The 19,884-nt window shown below is 40.2% G+C and overlaps 1 protein-coding gene across 5 annotated transcripts in view; it reads right to left on the reverse strand.

Annotated features, from left to right (window-relative positions):
* The window catches only part of QRICH1 (glutamine rich 1), a 42,156-nt gene that overhangs the window by 5,500 nt on the left and 16,772 nt on the right, over positions 1-19,884 (reverse strand). For all 5 annotated transcript variants that reach the window (XM_055413780.2, XM_055413787.2, XM_055413785.2 and 2 more), the window contains 4 exons: positions 10,475-11,512; positions 5,285-5,462; positions 4,549-4,703; positions 3,297-3,411 (listed from right to left, as the gene is read on the reverse strand). In XM_055413780.2, coding sequence (XP_055269755.1) covers positions 3,297-3,411; positions 4,549-4,703; positions 5,285-5,462; positions 10,475-11,512 — 1,486 coding nt within the window. The remainder of the gene's footprint in view (positions 1-3,296; positions 3,412-4,548; positions 4,704-5,284; positions 5,463-10,474; positions 11,513-19,884) is intronic.

A 19,884-nucleotide genomic window follows, 5' to 3' on the forward strand; every position in this document is an offset into this window, starting at 1 on the left:
CTAGGAATTCAAAGAGTTGATGAGGAAAATTTTCTCTTTGTATTTCAGCTAATAAAGAAGAAGTAATAACATTAGAATACCAATGCTTGCAACTCCCAATGAACTAATGAATCCAGACATCATGGGCACCCACCTATGATGTAACCCTGCCAAGAAGAAAACACACAGAAAAACCAAAACCTGATTTATCAAGTCTTTATATGCAACTATCAATAAACTGCAAATACAGGGGACAGAAGAATATGTTAAATTACAGCATGGAGATATTAATAGCAAAAATTAGACTGTAATAATTTAAAAAGCTAATTTCTTCCATAAATAAACTGCAAGAAAAATAAGTTTCTTTTTGAAATTAAAAGTTCATTAAGATTAAAACTAAACATTAAAAGTTATCTATGCAATTTCAATGTGTGGACCTTATTTGCACCTGACTCAAACAAAAAAAAGGGACATTTATGTGACAATTGGAAATGTGAAAAAGGGCAGATTTTGATGACATTGTGGACTATTCTTTTTCTAAAAAAGTAAAATAATGGCATTGTGGTACATCATTTATGCTAAAATATTTATGGATAAAGTGTCTGGGATTTACTTCAAAATAATACGGGAGGGAGAAACAGATAATGTATAAATGGAACAAGATTTGTCATGGGTATATGGGAATGCCATTATTTTATTCTGCTTATTTTTATATGTGCTTGAAATTTCCTTAACAAAACTTTTTAAAAAGCGAATTTTATACAGCCACACTTGGTCTGAAAATCCAAAAATCATGTACAGAAATTCACTTCCTCAGGTGTCTGTTCTAATGATATCTCCTTAGAGAGGCTTCCTTCCTAACACCCTTAACACTTTCCATTCCCTGTGCTTTGTCCTTGGTAGTACTTAATTATCATAAATTAATTTGATTATTTATACAGTCTCCCCATATTAGACTGCAAGCTTCATTTTTTCGCTACTGAATTGTATTATCCACACCTGGAACTGCCTGGCACAGAGTAGGCACTCAAAAGGTATTTGTTCAAATGATAATTTTTTTAAACAGTTAAGCAGTAATTATGATGACAGATGATAACTAGACTAAATCATTTCTCAGTATACACAAAGTATATCAAGTCACGGTTGTACACCTGAAACTACTATGTCAATTTTATCTCATTTTTAAAAACTTAAAACAATCAGTATACATTTTATTAAATGGCAGAGCCAGGATTAAAACTCAGATATTTGTGTGGACATCAGTGTTTACATCATCTGGGTATATAATAAGAAGCATGACTGGTGGATGCTAAGGTAACATAATGTTTGAGAATTCAGCCATTCTAAAAGGTATATAATGATATCTCACTGTATCCATGTATGTATGCACGTATGTATCAATATTGATGCAAGCCACACATGTGGCTTGCTGAATCTCAGTTCCCTAACCAGAGACTGAACCCAGGCCACAGCAGTGAACATCGAAATCTAACCATCAGGCCACCAGGGAACTCACATCACTGTTGTTTTAATTTGCAACTGACTGATGCTATATGGTAAGTATCTTTTCATATACTTGTCCACCACCTTCTTTGGTGAAGCATCTGTTCAGATCCTTTACCTATTTTTTAACTGGGTTCTTTGTTTTGTTACTGTTGACTGTTAAAAGTTCTTTATAAATATTGGATATCAGCCCTTTACCTGGTATGTATTTTGTTAAGATTTCCTCCCAGTTTGTGGCTGGTCTTTCATTCTCTTAATAATGCCTTTCCAAGAGCATAAGTTTTTGCTTTTTAATTTTTAATAAAGTCCAACTTACCAATTTTTTCCATTTCATACATTATTCTTTTTATGTTGTACCTAAAAAGTTACCACCAGACCTAATGTCACCTAGTTCTCCTATTCTACCTTCTAGGAGTTTTATAGTTTTACATTTGGGTCTATGATTCTTTTTTTTTTTTTAATGTGGTTGTCCAGCTATTCCAGGAGTTCAGACCATCCTGGGAATTTCCTGGAGGTTCAGAGGCTAAGACTCGACGCTTTCACTACATGGCCTGGGTTGAATCCTTGGTCAAGGAACTAAGATCCCATGAGCTGCAAAGTAAAACCAAAAAACAGAGAAAAAGAAAAAAGGACTATCTTTTCTCCACTTAACTGCCTCTGCCCCTTAGTCAAAGATAAATTGGTTATATTCATGTGGCTTTATTTCTGGACTCTATATTCTGTTCCATAGATCTGTCTATTCTTTCACCAAAGACCTGCACACAATGTTTACAGCTGCTTTATTTATAACTGCCAAAACATGGAAGCAACTAACATGTATGTCCTTTAATTGGTAAATAGATAAACTGTGGCACATTCATAAAATGGAATACTACTCAGCAATAAAAAGAAATGAGCTATCAAGCCATGAAAAGACTTACAGGAACATTAAATGTATATTGCTAAGTGAAATAGATTAATACTAAAGTATTCTAACTATATGACATTCTGATCAAGGCAAAACTATGGAGACAGTAAAACAGATCAGAGGTTGCCAGAGATTCAGGGGGATAAATTAAGAGGAACCCTGGGGATTTGAGGGCAGCAAAACTTGTATGTGATACTGAATTATAGGTACATGTCATTATACACTGTCAAAATCCACAGAATATACAACAGAAGGGTGTGAACTCTAATGTAAGCTATGGACTTCGGTTAACAATAAGGTATCAAATGTTGGCTCCTCGATGTTAACAAATATACTACACTAATACAAGATACTAATAACAGGGAAGACACAGTGTGACAGGATTTATGGGATTCCTTGTATATTCCACTCAGTTTTCCTGTAAACCTAAAACTGCTCTTAAAGAATAGATTATTAAAAAAAATTATAATAAACAGCTCAAACATTCTCCTGTGAAACTCATGTTCTTTCCAACACAATATGCTGCCTAGCTTATTCATGGGTAAAGCAAAAATTATGTTTTATATATGCAGAGAAAAGCCCTACATGTAATATAATTAATCTACAGATAGTTCATAATTTGTAATTTTTGCAAGGATTCTAATTTTAATCAATAAATTTAAATAGAAAAAAATGGAGTAACCACTCCACAGTCTGCATGCCCCTGTGTCCTTGCCACACTGCACCAGCCAGGTTCCTTGGTGAGCCGCACACCTCCACACTGGGCCAACCAGCACAGAGACCGACGCTGGGGCCTGCGATTCACAGCCTCCTCACCCACGTGCTATTATCACAGCAAGCCACACGAGCAGCTCATCTTTTTTAAACCCAGGTTCAAAAGACATCCAAGGACTAGGAAGATTCTTACCAAGTGGAGTGACTCGGGGCTGAACGTCCTTCAGAACTTCATGCAGCCACTCCGTGAATCGAACATAATAAAGATCGGAGAAAATGTCATCAACCCGTCCGTTCTCAAAAAGATACTAAAAGAAAAATAATAAATAAAAGCTGTTGGTTGACTCTTGCCAAGATGTTGAGGGAAGCAAACAATTTTCGAGCAGCACCCTCACCTCTCCCTACCTATTCCTCCCCCATTAACAAACCCAACACACTGAGTCAAAACTGCCCAGCGTGCAGCACTTCTACAGCATACTTCAGTATGGGAACTAACTCTCACAGCACTCTTGAGAGTTGGTCAATGGAGCAGATTTTGTGAATGCTACTTCACCCAAGCAAGGCACTGTCTTATGGTAGCAAATAAAACATGATGCAGGCTCCAGGGCCAGTCTCCTATTAGCTATGGTGTAAGTTATGTAACTCATGTGAGTCTTATAACTTTGGGGGCTCAGTTTCCTTGTTTGTAAATGGAGATGACTATGCCTGCCTTGCACGAGTGAGAGAGCATGGGATGAGACAAAGCATGTGCAGTAATTCACCCAGTGCTCCCAGTGACTGCTAAGAAAGAGTAACAAAATGGGAGATGCGTTTTTCTCAGGCCTAAGCAACAGGGTGAGTCCCATTCAGCAAGTGTTCTTCCATCACACCATGGGCTTCTCTACAATAGCATTCAAACACTAGGAAATCCCCATCTGGTCTCTGAAACTGCTGGTCCTAAAATGAATTTCCCTGTTCATCTTCATCTTAGCTATCCTGAAAACCTAACTACAGTTGTATATTCTAGCTAGACTCTTTCAAATAATTATCTTGCATTAATGCAGGAAACAATGAGAAAATGAACTATATGTCAGCACCAGACTTCTGGAAAAATTGCTTTTCTGCAAACTAGATGTTTACTTTAACAAAAAGCGTTACATAAATGTTTCATGATTTTTTTTAAAAGTCTCTAATGTAATATATCATATATTTTAACAAACATTTCTCCAGATTGAGGGATTATTATATTATTTTCTAAAGTGAACATGTAGATCTTTTCCAATTTAAAAAAATGTACATTTAAAACATTTCAAATTTTTTAAAAATGTACATTTAAAACCTCATTATATAGTTGGAAGAGAGTATCTTTATTGTTACCACTTTTGTCATATTACTAATTTGACTACGCAGCAAATACCCAATGGGAATACAAGGCAAACAGGTTCCTATGAAGCTCTGTTTCCTACCTTTTGAATACACAGGAAAATATAGTACAGCACATCTGGGTCATAGGGTTCGCCTTCTCCATTTCGAGCTTCCCGTGTCATCAGACAGAGTCCATAATTCAGCTCAGCCACAGCAGAAGAGATGAGATCTTCCTGGAATCGCAGCAACTGACGCCCTGCAATACAAGTCCCAAAGGTCAGTGAGGGTCCTGGCAACAGTAATTTCTTTACTGGATTCCCACACCCCTGGAAGGAGGTTACAGAGCAGACACCACCCATCAAGGCGCTGGGGTGAAAACAATCACTTGTATCTGTGATAAAAACTAGCCTACAAAGACAATAATCCTGTTTGCCATATTACTAAAAGGGTTCCCTTCCCATCTCACATATCCCCCAATTATCAGGGCCAAGAAATGAAAGCAAAAACACAAAACCCACCCTCCTTAATATGAGAAAGTATATGAGGATAATGCTAAGTAAGATGGGCACTAAGAACACTCACTAGTTCCCATCTCCTTCCAGAAGTCTCTGCCCCAGAAATCCATATGTACAAAAATGCCTGATCTTGGAACAGCCCACAAATCCTGCTTGTTTATAGGAGGTCCAGCCTGCCTCTTGTCTTGGATTCAGCACACTATTTCAGATGGAGCGCCCAAGTGCCCAGAGCCAAGGGATACACTTTCCTGCCATCCGTCCTGCTGCTTCAGTGCCACTGCATTTCACAGAGTCCAACCCCCCTGCCCTGCCGAACACTTACTCCCAATGGGTGCCAGTCTGTTCTGAGCATCCTTCTCAAGCTCAGCATTCTTGGTCTGCGCCCAGTTTTTCCACACTTCAAGCCCTTCTTCTGGCTTCAGAGAATTTGGAAGCAGAAGTTCTGGGGAAGGCTGTGGCTGTGACTGTGGTTCAACTTCAGCAACCTGGACAGTTTGAGCCTATGAGAGAGAAATCATCAAAACGTGTCAATAGGTCCTTTGACAAAACTGCCAGAAAAATGCTATAACTCTTTTAACTAAAACCTGCTCTTCTGCTTGCTGTCCTAAACTTTGGAGTCCTGTTCCTTATTTCAGAGACAGCAAAGGCTAGTGCAAAGCTTCTTAATCTTGACTGTACTTTTGAATCTCTTATTTTAAAACACCAATACCTGAGCTCCACCCCAGAATCTCTTTTTAACGAGGTATCAGTCTTTTAAAAATCTTCATGTAAAAAGGCAATTCTAACGTTTAGTCACTGCCCAGAGCTACTGGCACAAAACACTGCTCATCAACTACAATGTGCAAATAAATTTTATTAAAACATGGATTCTGATTAGAAAGATCTCAGGTGGGACCTGACATTCTGCATTTCTAAGAAACCCTCAAGGAAGGCAGCCAGTCTTCAGACTACACTTTCAGTACTAAGTGTCCAGACTGTTAAACGTAGTTGCACCTTAAAATCATCTGGGCTGCTTTTAAAAAATATCCATGCCTGGGCCTTGCCCCTAGGGATCCTGATTTAATTGGTCTAAGGCGGCGGTCTGCCATCGGTATTTTTAAAAGCTCTCTGGGTTATTCTAATGTCCAGTCATGGTTGAGAATCATCATGTTCCTTCTCAATAATACTGCTTTGGCTCATAAGGACATTTTCTGAAGACAGGAAGCACTGTCTGAGCTTCCTGCCTCCGAAGCAAGAGCAGTCCCATTCTCAATGGTCTGAGAGCCAAACTGCAGGCAAAAGGGCAAAGAATGTCCACGACCCTCAATCACAGTCCCCATCAAGCAGGATAGACACCAACACAGACACAAAACACAGGTTCCTGGGTCTCACAAACCTGTCTACGTTGTAAAACAAATTCCCTTAAACAATTTTCTCTGCCAGGGCCTACCTAAAGGGCTGAAAAATGCCAAATCATTCAACTTGAAGGCTAAACAATTAATATATGACACATACATTTGCTTATCAATCAATAAAAATAAAAACTATCCTACTAGCTTCGATACAAGATACATTATTAAACAAGGACATAAGCAAATACCAGTGCCAGACTCTTAAATGTCCGTCAACCCTGGAGGTCCCCTCCACACTTTTCAGTTCAACCACCATTCTTCTTGGTGAGTCTCCAACACTTTCCCCGATAGGATCTCCATGTTTGTGGAAATGATTGCTAACTACGTGCCTCTAAGCTAGACCACGCCTTAATATACTCAATGGGTACCTGTGTATCTCCTACTGAACATCTCAAAGCCACCTCAAACTACTATTTAGGGAGAGAATTCATCACTTTGCCCACCCAGAAGTATTCTCCTCAGACTTTCCTCCCTGTTGTTCAATGGCAACACCATCTCCCCAAGTAAGAAATCTAGGAGTCTGACAGGATTAGTAGGTGGGAGCAGTGATTCTCTACTGTCTTATCTGCCAGATCCCCTTCACAGTGTGCCTCCACTCACTAAATGTAACACTCCCAACCACCCTGACAACCAAAATTCTTCCACACACATTCAAATGTCTATCAATGGGTAGGGTTAATAGAAGTTTCACCCAGGTTAAAAACTACTGATGCAAATGCACCCCTGGTGTAGAGTTTTTCCTATTTACAATGCAGCCCTTAAAGAGTTGGGAAGTGACATAATACTACACTTTAAGAATATTATTCTTGATCTATAGAAAATGGAATAGTGGAAGTAGGTGCTGGTGGCCAAGACCAGGATAGTGGCAGTGAAATGATTTAAAAGATTCTGAGAAGTTTGGTGGCAGAACCAATGTGGCTTGTTGATGAACTGACTGTGAGGAGGAAGGGAACGCCGACTCAAGGACTCTGGGTCTCTGGCTTACATAACTAGGTAGATGACGTTATCATTTTCTGAGATGAATATTTTTTGATAGTGGTAGAGGAGATGCTAATGAAGAGCTGAGATATCTTTAACACACACAGGTAAACAATAACTGGGCTTCTGAACGTATAGTAAGGGTCTGAAGGGGAAAGGTACAGTCGAGGGATAAAGAGCTGTGTGTCACTGCAGTACATGGACTCCACATATAAGATATGGGCTCAGGAGCCCACCTATCCAAGGCTGAATGTCAACTCTGCCACTTGCTAAAAGGTTAGACTTTAATCTCTGTACCTCGGTTTCTTCTTTTGTAAAATGGAGATAGTAGTAGTACACACCTCTTAAGGTTGGTGTGAGAATTAAAAGATTTATTACATGTATCACTATGGACAGTGCCTGGCAGAGGGGTCAGTGTTTATCACCTTCTGCAGCAGTCATCTAGAGGATTCTGAAAATCATGGCAATGGACAGAAATCCCCTGGGGGTGAAAAGAGCATTAGTACTGAGCTCTGAGAAACATCAACGTGTATGGTTCAGACAGACGAGATGGAGACTTTAGCAAAGTCTCCTGAGAAGGACAAATAACCAGTAGGGTAAGAGGAAATAACATGGAAGTCCAGAGGAGAGTTTCAAGAAGGCAGGCTTGGTCTGCTCTGCTATGTGTTGCTGTGAGTGAGATAAAAACAGACATGCCTGCTGGATCTGGCCACGGGGAGGTAGGTCAACGATGACCTTGACAAGAGCAGACCTGGTCATGAGTTGGCAGAGAACACTGGTCAGCGAGTGGAGACAGCCTTTGCAGATAATGCTTGTGAAAACTCTGGGAATAAAGCAAAGTGGAGAAACAGGGGAACAGATGGAGGTGGGTGTGAGGTCAAGGGAGGGAGGTTTTGCCACAAATCCAGTTTTAAAGACAAGATATAAAAAAACTTTCAAAAAGGGTATGCCAGGTGAAGGAACACGTCAGCTCTCCCTAGGGTTCAACTCACATCACAGCACAATTATCTTCCCATGGGCTATGAGGGCTCCAAAGGCAGAGGCTGTCTTATTCGTCTCTGTTCCCCCAAACCTATAACAGAGCTCGGTAAGGGGAACAGAGGGATATCTGTGGTGTAAATGAGGATGGGCGTTCTGCCCAATGTTTCTTTTTCTGGCAATAATCCTTGACATATGTCCCTATAAAGGGACATGTGTGTCTCCTTTGCTAAAGGAAATACAGCCTCTGAAGAACATAAGAACACAGGCTTACTTAAATGGACTCTAGAAAAGATTTTCCAGTTGAAGGGCCCAGATGTGCAAAAATTACTAGCAGAGCCTGTTGAGCAACAAAAGAACCCTGAACTGCAAACTGGATCCTCAGGCCCAGGAGAGTGGAAGAGAGGCCTGAGGTGCTATATCCCTGTGAGCAGACGTTCAGCACAGTGCACCATGACAAGTCTCTGGGTGGTCTCTCCTGCACATGCATCTAGTCCACACACCACCATCTGATTCTTCTGAGTACCATCACTCAGGCAGGATTCTGGAAATTCTTCCCACCACAGACCATACCAACTCTTCACTCTAGGAAGGCAGCCTCTTTGCCCCTCCACTAACTGCTCTCCCCCAGCTTTCCCTCCTCTCATGCTAACCTAGGCATATCCCTTGTGTCCTCCCCTAGCTCTGCATTCATGCTGCTCCGTTCTGACAATCTAAGCTATAAACAAGAGAGCAAAGGCCGGTTTTTCCACCAAGATGCTTCTGTTTTAACCCCAGAACGATTTCTGGATTCCCAGCCTGACTTCTGTGTGCATAGTATACATTCACACTTGGTTACGTTGCTCTATAAAGAGTTTATAAAGAAACGGAAGCCATGCGTTCTTACTTCCGCCAGATAATCACCCACCTGAAGCAGACTCTGTCCTATTCCAATCCTCGGCCGGACAGCTGGATTTTAACAGGTCCTTAATAAAGTCACCTAAGATTAACACACTGTTGCCTCTATGAAACCACTCGGTCAGCTTTTGCTTATCCAATCATTTACGGCTTGAATTTCTGAGTGTGGTCCCTGGTCTAACAGTGCTTTGTTTGTGCCAGCTCCCTCACATGCATTCCCAGAGCACCTGCGCTGAGGCACATTACCTTCAGCAGTCTCAAGAGACCAGAAGCTCTACATCTAGTCTAAATGTCTGCTAGACAAGGGACCAGAAACTTTACTGATAGTTTTAAAAGGTGGATCTATGACAGCCTCAAGAAGACTAACAATTAGCAAAAGGAGTCAAGCAATTTTAAAATTAAAATTTCGACAGTTCTATTTTCTATAGAACTTATCTAAAATAATTTGAAAGAAAAAATTTAAAAACTTAGCTCAACATAGGTGCCATGACAGAAAACTCATTAACCATGACTTATCTTAGTGTTTTTAAGGAACATAAAAATATCGTTGGAAAGTCCCACTTGCAAAGGTCGCTTATTTAAGAGTTCCAAAGATGATCACTTTTTTCTTTTTCTAGGCCATGCTACAAGGGTAGAGGATTTCAGTTCTCTGATCAGGGATCAAACCCATGCCATCTGCAGTGGAAGCACAGAGTTCTAATCACTGGACTACCAGGGAATTCCCCAAAGATGATCACATTTAACAGGCCCACCAGGAAGTCTTTTAGATCTCCTAATTCACCTATACTGTCTCCAGTGTAGTCCATCTTTAGATGACAACTCAAGAAGGAACAATTTAACACCTTCTCCACTGTAACGAGTTTACAGCCTGTGTGTTCCAACTACAGAGGTTCCACTAGATCTGTTCATTTGCGATGCAGAAAGCAGCTTTTAGGACAAAAATAACACTTGGGGCGACCCATTAGTCTCAACTTAAAACTTTACTTTTCCTAAAAAAAGATCACAAAAAAGCACTCTGAGCATTTACCCCCTAAACAGTTTCTGGTCATTTAATTTACCTCCAGACACCAGGCGAGAATGCCTGCCTATTTCACAGCCTCACCCCATTCCCTCTCCCCAATCCCAATTAAAATGCTAAATACTGTATTACTACTGCAAGGCCAACATCACTCTAATAAACAAGCCAGAGGTGCCAGAGGTTGCCAGGCAAGTTCGGTGTGGCACTGGGCCCCAGGGAGGCAGGCTGCCCTAAGGTAAGTCTCACTTACTGAACAAGTAACCTGGAGCTGCTGCTGCTGCTGCTGCTGCGGCGGCGGCGGCGTCTGTTCCTGGGGGGTCTGTTGCTGTGGCTGCTGCTGGGGGTCCCATATATGGACAGTCTGAGCTGTATTCTGGTATGTGCCTGCCACGGCCTGCACAGCCACTGGAATGTGGATGTTGCCATTCATGAACTGTGCTGGAAAGAGAGAGTTTGCAAGGGTCTGCACTACCTCTTCATGGGAGTTTTTCACTACAGACGTGGTGCCCACCATCTTCTCCTTGTCATCCTCCAGCTTCACAGCTGCCAGGGCTGTGGGTGAGCCACTGACGTGAACTGCGTTGTAGGCTTCCTGGGGAATGGCAATGTGGGTAATGCTCTGCTGCTGAGGGTCCCCCCGGGGCTGGGCAGAGTAAACAGGTATGGTCCAAGTTTCTCCTGTAGGGCTAGTAATGGTCCCAGTGGCACTATACAAGTGGGCACTGTCTACCGTCAGTAAGTCGGGCCTCAAAGACACATAACTCTGCTGCTGGCCCTGTGGAATGGCCAGTACGGTGGCCACCGGCTGCCCTGAGATGGCGTAGGACACAGTGATGGGCATGTCCACTTTGCGCTTCTTCACTGGCTGGAGGACACTGGCTGTGCCAACCCGCCGCTCCCCTTCCCGAGGTGAGCCCTGCTGAGACGGCGGTGGGGAAAGGGCACCCACAGTCTGGATCTGGATCTGCTGACCCCCAGCAAGAGACTGGCCAGCCACCAGCTGAGCCTGGATCTGCTGGTGTGGGATGTGCTCCTCCGGGATCTCTGGAGCCTGGATCTGCTGGGCCGCCTGCATGTGCTGCACCTGGATCTGGGCCGCCTGCAGCTGCGAAGGGCTGGGGCTCTGCAGAGATGGGGTCTGGATGGAGGGGGCTGCCGGCTGTGCTGCTTGGCCTTGGATCTGCACCTGGACGTGGATGGGCTGCTCAGCAGGCTGGTGAACGGTGAGCTGTGGGGAGAGCTGCTGAGCCGAGACCTGCTGCGGAGACTGCTGTACCTGTACCTGTACCTGCAGCAACAAGACATGGCAGTGAGTGAACTGGACAACACGGAGAACCCAGTCCCGAAGGGCAGAGATCTCAGGCAGGAGCCCTGAGCACTGTGAGGAGGAGGGGCTGCCATATCCCAGCCTTCTGAGGAGGCCATAGTCTTTGAATATGCTGCGTTCAGAGCAACACAGCCACCTGAGAGCACGCAAGTCTATCACATGAGAAATATCACAACTGTTGCTCATTTCTTACCTTCCTTTGAAAAGTCACCCCTTTTGTTTTTGCATACTCGTATAGTAGTACAAGAATACAATGTATAAATATATACTTAGGTATATATTCAAAAAATAGTTTATCAATGTGGTTAGTGAGTGAAAGTGTGGGGACGTTGTTCTAAAGGGTCAGAAAGACAAGTACATTCCACAGGCATTCAACTCCCAACTCAGGATCAAAACTACTCCCACCACAGACAAAACACAGTAGAGACAAAAAGCTTGAAATCCCTTTAGGAGACATCTCCTATTTTGCTGCTAAAAGGCAGGAACAGATGAATGATTCTTTAGCGTGCTTATTTACAATACCTTTATTTTATAGAAGAAGCCACTCGATTCCTGATAGTTTAATCTAACTAAGGTGACTATATCCCAGACCACACATTTCTGATGATAATGCAGCTCATGTCTTACTGCTGTACTTCAGCATACAGAATAGCATGAAAAGATGCTACACGTAGTATGTAATTTTAAAACAGACAGTATTTTTCCATCAGACACTTATCTAAATTATTCTGAATGCATGCAGGAATCAGGAAGGTAGAAAATAAGAAGGTAGATCAGTGACTGTATACATCACAAAAGATAACCAGAGACAGCGCTGGGACAACTGGCTGTGCACATAAAAAACATGAAGCGGGCCCTCTCTCTCACATCACACACAGAAAACGGGAGAGGGTCCGAACGGACAGTTCTCCCAAGAAGATAAGAAAACAGCTGGCAAGCACAGGAAAAGTTGTTAAACATCATTAACTGTCAGGGAAATTCAAAGCAAAAGAAGATACCATTTAAACCCACTAGGACGACTATAATAAAAAACTGATAACAGGGGTTTCCCTGGCTGTTCAGTGGTCAAGACTTTCAATGAAGCGGGCATGGGTTCCATCCCTGGTCTAGGAACTAGGATCCCACATGCAGTGTGGCATGGTCAAAAAATAAAATTAAAAAAAAAAAAACAATCTTTTTAAGAATAAAAGATACTGTTGGCACGTATACAAAAAAAAAATTGTAATTTTCACACACTGCTGGTGGGAAGGTAAAATTGGTATAGCTGCTTTGGAAAAAAAGTCTGGCAGATCATAAAAACGTTAAACATAGCCTATGACAAAGATATGAAAAACAAACCATATGACCCAGCAATTGCATTCCTAGGTACATACTCAAGAGAAATAAAAACTATACTCACAAAAAACTTGGACATAAATGTTCATAACAGCATTATTTATAGTAAGTGAAAAGTGGAAACCACCCAAATACCCATCAACTGATGGATAAATAAAATGTAGGACTTCCAGAAAATAGAATGTTGTCTAGTAAGAAAAAAATAAAATTTTGATAAAAAGCTACAACACAGATGAACCCCGAAAACATTATGCCAAATGAAGTTAATCGCAAAAGACTACATATTGTATAATTCCATTTATATAAATATCCAAAATAGGCAAATCTACAGAAATAAAGTAGCTTAGTGCTTGTCCAGGAGATAGGGATTGGGGGAAATATGAAGTAATGGCTAAAGCTATAAGCTTTCTTTCTGGGATGACAGGAATGTTCTAAAATTGATGTGATAATGGTTGTACAACTCTGTGACTAGACTAAAAACTATGAAGTTGTACACTTTACATGGAAATGACTATATTGTTATGAGAATTATATATCAAGAAAGCCATGACTAAGTAAAAAAAAAATCATAGACAAGGAGACAGTTATAGAAAGAACATAGACCTTGAGAGCTGACTTGAAATGCTGCTGTACCTTCCTGGCTACGAGTCTTTGTTTCCTTCAGTTCAGTTCAGTTCAGTCGCTCAGTCGTGTCCGACTCTCCGCGACCCCATGAATCACAGCACGCCAGGCCTCCCTGTCCATCACCAACTCCCGGAGTTCACTCAAACTCATGTCCACAGAATCGGTGATGCCATCCAGCCATCTCATTCTCCGTCGTCCCCTTCTCCTCCCGCCCCCAACCTTTCCCAGCAATAAAAGGGTCTACCTGCTTACCTCCTCTCAGAGCAGTCATGAGCATGAAATAATGTTTATTGACATATAGTAGGTGTTCAAAAAGTTGGTTTTCTTCCTCATAAACAGTATTTCTTTATACCAGTGAGTCTCAAAATGTAGTTTCCAGCCAACATCATCATCACCCATGCAACTTGTCAGAAATATAAACTTTTAGGTGGAACAATTAAAACAGAAACTCTAGGGAATGGGATCAGCAATCTGATGCATGCACAAGTTTGAGAACCAGTGCTTTACACCAAGGACATAAAGGAAAGTATGAAGCCAATTACTAAAGAAGAGCTGCTTTCAAGTTTTCTGGTCTCAGGATCCTTTTAAAAATGATTGAGGACCCCAAAGAGCTTTTGAATAGACAGCAATATTTACTACATTAGAAATTAAAACAGGAAACTTAGAAAAATATTAATTCATTAAAAATTACTATATAAACCAATATAAATGTCAACATAAATCATAAATTCTTATGAAGAGTAACTTTATTTGCCAAAGCAAAAAATTTGTAATAAGAGTTGCATAAAATTTTACATTTTGCAAATCTCTTTAATAGCTGACTTAATTGAAGACAGCTGGATTCTTTGTATTTGCTTTTGCAATCTGTTGTGCACACGTCACACATGGCCTCTGCAAAACCCCATTGTACACTCATGAGAGAATGAGAGTGAAAAAGGCAAAGAAATATCTTCATATCATAATAATAACAGCCTTAACTTTAAGGAATCACTCTTAACACTATAAGAGCAATTAAAATATCAGAGTGCTGGGAACTACCAGTCCCTGAACTACCCTTTAAGAATCACTGCTGTAGAGTTAAATACACAGTATGTTTTTTAACTATATTATTACTGGCTTAGAAACAAAAGTTCAAAAATCTGGTTATTATCATTGAATTGTAGTTCATATTCTTAATGATTTTACTCTCTCTCTTTACAATGACTTTTCCTAGAAAGCATTTATCAATATTCAATCTTCCAACAGAAACAAGTTAGCAAAGTACTAAGGAATCGGAGAGGAACTCAAAAGCCTCTTGATGAAAGTGAAAGAGGAGAGTGAAAAGTTTGGCTTGAAGCTCAACATTCAGAAAACAAAGATCATGGCATCTGGTCCCATCACTTCATGGGAAATAGATGGGGAAACAGTGGAAACAGTGTCAGACTTTATTTTTTTGGGCTCCAAAATCACTGCAGATGCTGATTGCAGCCAGGAAATTAAAAGACGCTTACTCCTTGGAAGGAAAGTTATGAACAACCTAGATAGCATATTCAAAAGCAGAGACATTTACTTTGCCAACCAAGGTCCGTCTAGTCAAGGCTATGGTTTTTCCCGTGGTCATGTGAGAGTTGGACTGTGAAGAAAGCTGATCGCCGAAGAATTGATGCTTTTGAACTGTGGTGCTGGAGAAGACTCTTGAGAGTCCCTTGGACTGCAAGGAGATCCAACCAGTCCATTCTAAAGATCAATCCTGGGTGTTCATTGGAAGGACTGATGCTGAAGCTGAAACTCCAATACTTTGGCCACCTCATGCGTTGAGTTGAACTCACTGGAAAAGCCTGATGCTAGGAAGAATTGGGGGTGGGAGGAGACGGGGACGACAGAGAATGAGATGGCTGGATGGCATCACTGACTCGATGGACATGAGTTTGAGTGAACTCCGGGAGTTGGTGATGGACAGGGAGGCCTGGCGTGCTGTGATTCATGGGGTCGCAAAGAGTCGGACACGACTGAGCGACTGAACTGAACTGAAGGAATCGGAACTGAAGGCATTTACCCAAATGAGGCATTTACTCAAATCAGAACAAACAGGTAAAAATAATCTGATGCTACTTTATATCCTAAGTAGTTAGAATTTAAAATTAAAAGAGTAAAAATTAAAGCACTTTCTGACATTTCCTTACCAATGTCAACATATTGTATAGGCTATCAATTATATGTTTATAACCTTTACCCATTAAGAATCATGTCAATAAAAAATTAAATATTACTTGTAATACCTTTCATATCTTTATTTATATAAAAACATAACATTTTATCTGATTAGGTAATTACTACAGAGTCACTGCAAAATCACTGCAGAGGGTGACTGCAGCTATGAGATTAAAAGACGCTTGCTCCTTGGAAGAAAAGTTATGACCAACATAGACAGCATATTAGAAAGCAGAGACATTACTTTGCCAACAAAGGTCCGTCTAGTCAAGGCTATGGTTTTTCCAGTAGTCATGTATGGATGTGAGCGTAGAACTATAAAGAAAGCTGAGAGCCGAAGAACCGATGCTTTTGAACTGTGGTGTTGGAGAAGACTCTTGAGAGTACCCTGGACTTCAAGGAGATCCAACCAGTCCATCCTAAAGGAAATTGGTCCTAAATATTCATTGGAAGGACTGATGCTGAAATTGAAAATTGAAACTCCAATACTTTGGCCACCTGATGTGAAGAACTGACTCATTTGAAAAGACCCTGATGCTGGGAAAGATTGAAGGCAGGAGAAGGGGATGACAGAGGATGAGATGTGGATGGCATCACCAACTCAATGGATATGAGTTTGAGTAAACTCCAGGAGTTGGCGATGGACAGGGAAGCCTGGAGTGCTGCAGTCTGTGGGGTCACAAAGAGTCGGACACGACTGAGCGACTGAACTGAACAGAGTCACAGTGAAAATCTGTAAAGTCAGTGAAGTAAAAAAAAGTTCTTTAAATTTTACTTGAACTTATGAGGAAATGAAATTAAAACTGAAGGAATAGCTGAATTTTTAATATTTCTTCACACTAAGAATCTCCGACAAGATTGCTCTTAAAAAAAAAAAGACAAAAATCTAAGACAGACATTCAGAGGTTGATACTGTCTTTATTAACTGTTTAATTTTCAAGTTAGGTAAACTGTCTCAGAAAACAAACTGATGGACTGATACCTTAACAAAAAATTAAAGAGAAAAAAAGGCAGTTTGAAACTTAAGCCTAGATTTGAAGTGATTCTAAAGAAACACAAAAAGGAAAAAAGACCATCCCAAAGATATGCATGTACTAGGAAAGTGATGTATTGATGGGGGAGGAGGACATTTCTGGAGAAGGTGAATTTGGTTTTATTGTTTTAAAAAGCACTGTTTCTTACCTTCTATCAATCCCTCATAAATCACACTATATTTCAGTTCCCTTCACATTTGAATCCATACTTCTCATTCAGCAACCCCCCCACCTTTCCCAGGGTTTTTCAATTGCTCTTCTTTCCCCCTGTCGATCAGAAGAGATACACTTTATTATCCATCTGGGCTTTTGATGACATAGTATGTACAACGCTACTTACTTTCTTCTTGAGAATTCTGAATTCCTATTTCAACCTGGACAGACTGCATTCTAGGTCTTCTGTACAGACTTAAGATTTAGATTTCAATTCTGAGCTGGTTCTGTTTCTTTTATTCTCATGACTTCTTAAAAAATTAATTTATTTTTTAACTGAAGGATAATTGCTTTATAGAATTTTGTTGGTTTCTGCCAGATAGCAACATCTCATAACTTCTTTCCTAGATTCTTTTTTTGATTGAGTATATTAAGTTTTTCAGATATGTTTGAATGTGGTCTTCAGATTAGCAGCATCAGCACCAACCTGGAATTTGTCAGAAATGCACATTTTTCTGGAAGTGAAAAAACTGCTGGAGAGCTATCTGCATTCCCAAATTCACAGAAGCATTATTTACAATGGCCAAGACATGGAAACAATCTTAACTGTCCATCAATACAATTAATATTATTCAGCCATAAAAAGGGGGGAAATGCCGTCATCTGTGACAACATGGATGAATTGGTGAGGGCATTATGCTAAGTGAAATAAATCAGAAAGACAAATACCACATGATCTCATTTATATATAAAAACCTAAAAAAACAAAAAAAACAACCCCAACCAAACTCAGAAAAACAGATCAGATTTGTGGCTACTGAGGCAGGGGCAAAGACAAGAGGAACTGGATGAAGGTGGTCAAAAGGTACAAACTTCCTAGACAACTAAGTACTAGGGATTTATTTATTTCGCAGGCTATACCAAGTCTTAGTTGCAGCATGCAGGATTAGTTCCCTGACCAGGGATGGAACCCAGGCACCCTGAACTGGAAGTACAACATCTTCACTCTGGACCACCAGAGAAGTTCTGTACTAGGGACAGAATGTACCACGTGATAGTTACAGTTAACACTGCTGGACAGTGACCGTGAAAGCTAAGAGAGTAAATCCTAAGTTCTCATTGCAAAGGTAAAAATGTTTCTTTCTTATTCTGTATATGAGATGATGGATGTTAACTAAACTTATTGCGGTTACCATTTCACAATATATGTAAATGAAATAATTGAGCTGTACACCTTGAACTTATACATTGCTGCATGTCAACTATATCTCAGTAAAACGGGGGGTGGGGGGAATATAAATTCTCAGCAGTGACCCCAGACCAGCTGAATTTGAAGTGGGAGAAGGATGGCCATTTCCGTTTTAAGAAACCCTCCAGGTGACTCTAATGTACCCTGAAGTTTGATAACCAATAGAGTAAAAGTTTCACTTGCTTAGGTTCTTAACCTGTTTGCAGATGAATAATCTATTTCCTTTTCCTCAGTGTCATTCAGAACCTAAGTAATACAGAGCTCAACACAACATAAGAACAAAGTACTCCAACTGAAAAGTGATGAGAAACCATGAAGTAATATATGTATTACCCTGCTTAGGAATCTTTTCTTCCAATCACTGATGCTAAAAACAGTACATTATCTAACACCATTTTTGAATATTTTTTGTTCTGTTTTTGGCTACTTTGAGTATAAAGCCAGTATTTTATGTATATAAGAATAAACCGCCTGAGTATGCTGGGTCAATTTCAGAATTCCAGCTCATAAACAATTTTAAAAATTACTTTCTTATTTCCACAAGAAAAAGAATAAACAATTCTTCTCTCATATTTCCCTAAAGCTGCATTTGTTACACATTTTTAGCAATCACTTAAAATGTGATTAGTCCAAATTATAATGTGCTCACAAGTTCAAAACACAAAAAGATTTCAAAGATTTGTGCCAAAAAAATGGTAAAAAAATTCATCAACAATATACAACTTGAGTAACGCTGAAATAACATATTAAACTAAATGTGATTTTATTTTTTTAAACGTGATTTTAAAAAGTCAATTTCACCTCATTCTTCCCTCTTTTTCCATTTAAAAAATTTTTCTTGAAATATAGTTGATATACATCTTTCCCCTTTTGTATAAAAGAGGCTACTAAAAATTTTGGAGAAGGAAATGGCAACCCACTCCAGTATTCCTGCCTGAAGAATTCCATGGACAGAGGAGCCTGGCAGGCTACAGTCCACGGGGTTGCAAAAGAGTTAGATACAACTGAGCAACTAACACACACACACACTAAAAATTTTAGAATAACAAATGTGACTTACATTCAGTTTCATCCTCTGAGTCTCACTGAGGAGGGACTCAGGAGAGGACATTGCTCAGTGTGACAGAAGATCCCACTAAGTGAGGAATCACCTCACCTGGGATCCAAATACACCTGTGCCTTTTAACAACTAGTCCGCAAATCCTTGGCAGAACTTCACTGTTCAAAAAAATGCTCTTCTGAAAGTGGTAAAAATCTTTATCCAAGTACCAAACATTTACCAAACTCTTATTATACAAATGAATAATATACATATGGTTAGGGAAGAGATTTAAACATGGGTAAAAGGCTAAACATGTCCACTGACAGATAAACGGACAAAGATGCAATATATATATACATACATACACACACACACCAGAATTACTCAGTCATTACAAAGAATGAAATAATGCCATTTGCAGCAACATGAATGGACCTAGAGATTACCATATTAAGTGAAGTAAGTTAGAGAAAGACAAATATATATATCACTTCTATGTGGAATCTAAAAATACGACAGAAACGAACTTATCTTCAAAAGAGAAACAGACTCACAGATATAAAGAACAGACTTGTGGTTGCCAAGGGGGAGGAGGGGTTGAAGAGGCACGTATTGGGAGTTTGGAATGAGCAAGATGTAAACTAGTATATACAGGATGAATAAACAAGGTCCTACTGGATAGCACAGGTAACTATATTCAATGTCC

Source organism: Moschus berezovskii, chromosome 24 (genome assembly GCF_049115385.1).
Source record: "Moschus berezovskii isolate FMDL1 chromosome 24, NW_MosBer_1.0, whole genome shotgun sequence".
In the NCBI taxonomy this organism is placed as follows: Eukaryota; Metazoa; Chordata; class Mammalia; order Artiodactyla; family Moschidae; genus Moschus; species Moschus berezovskii.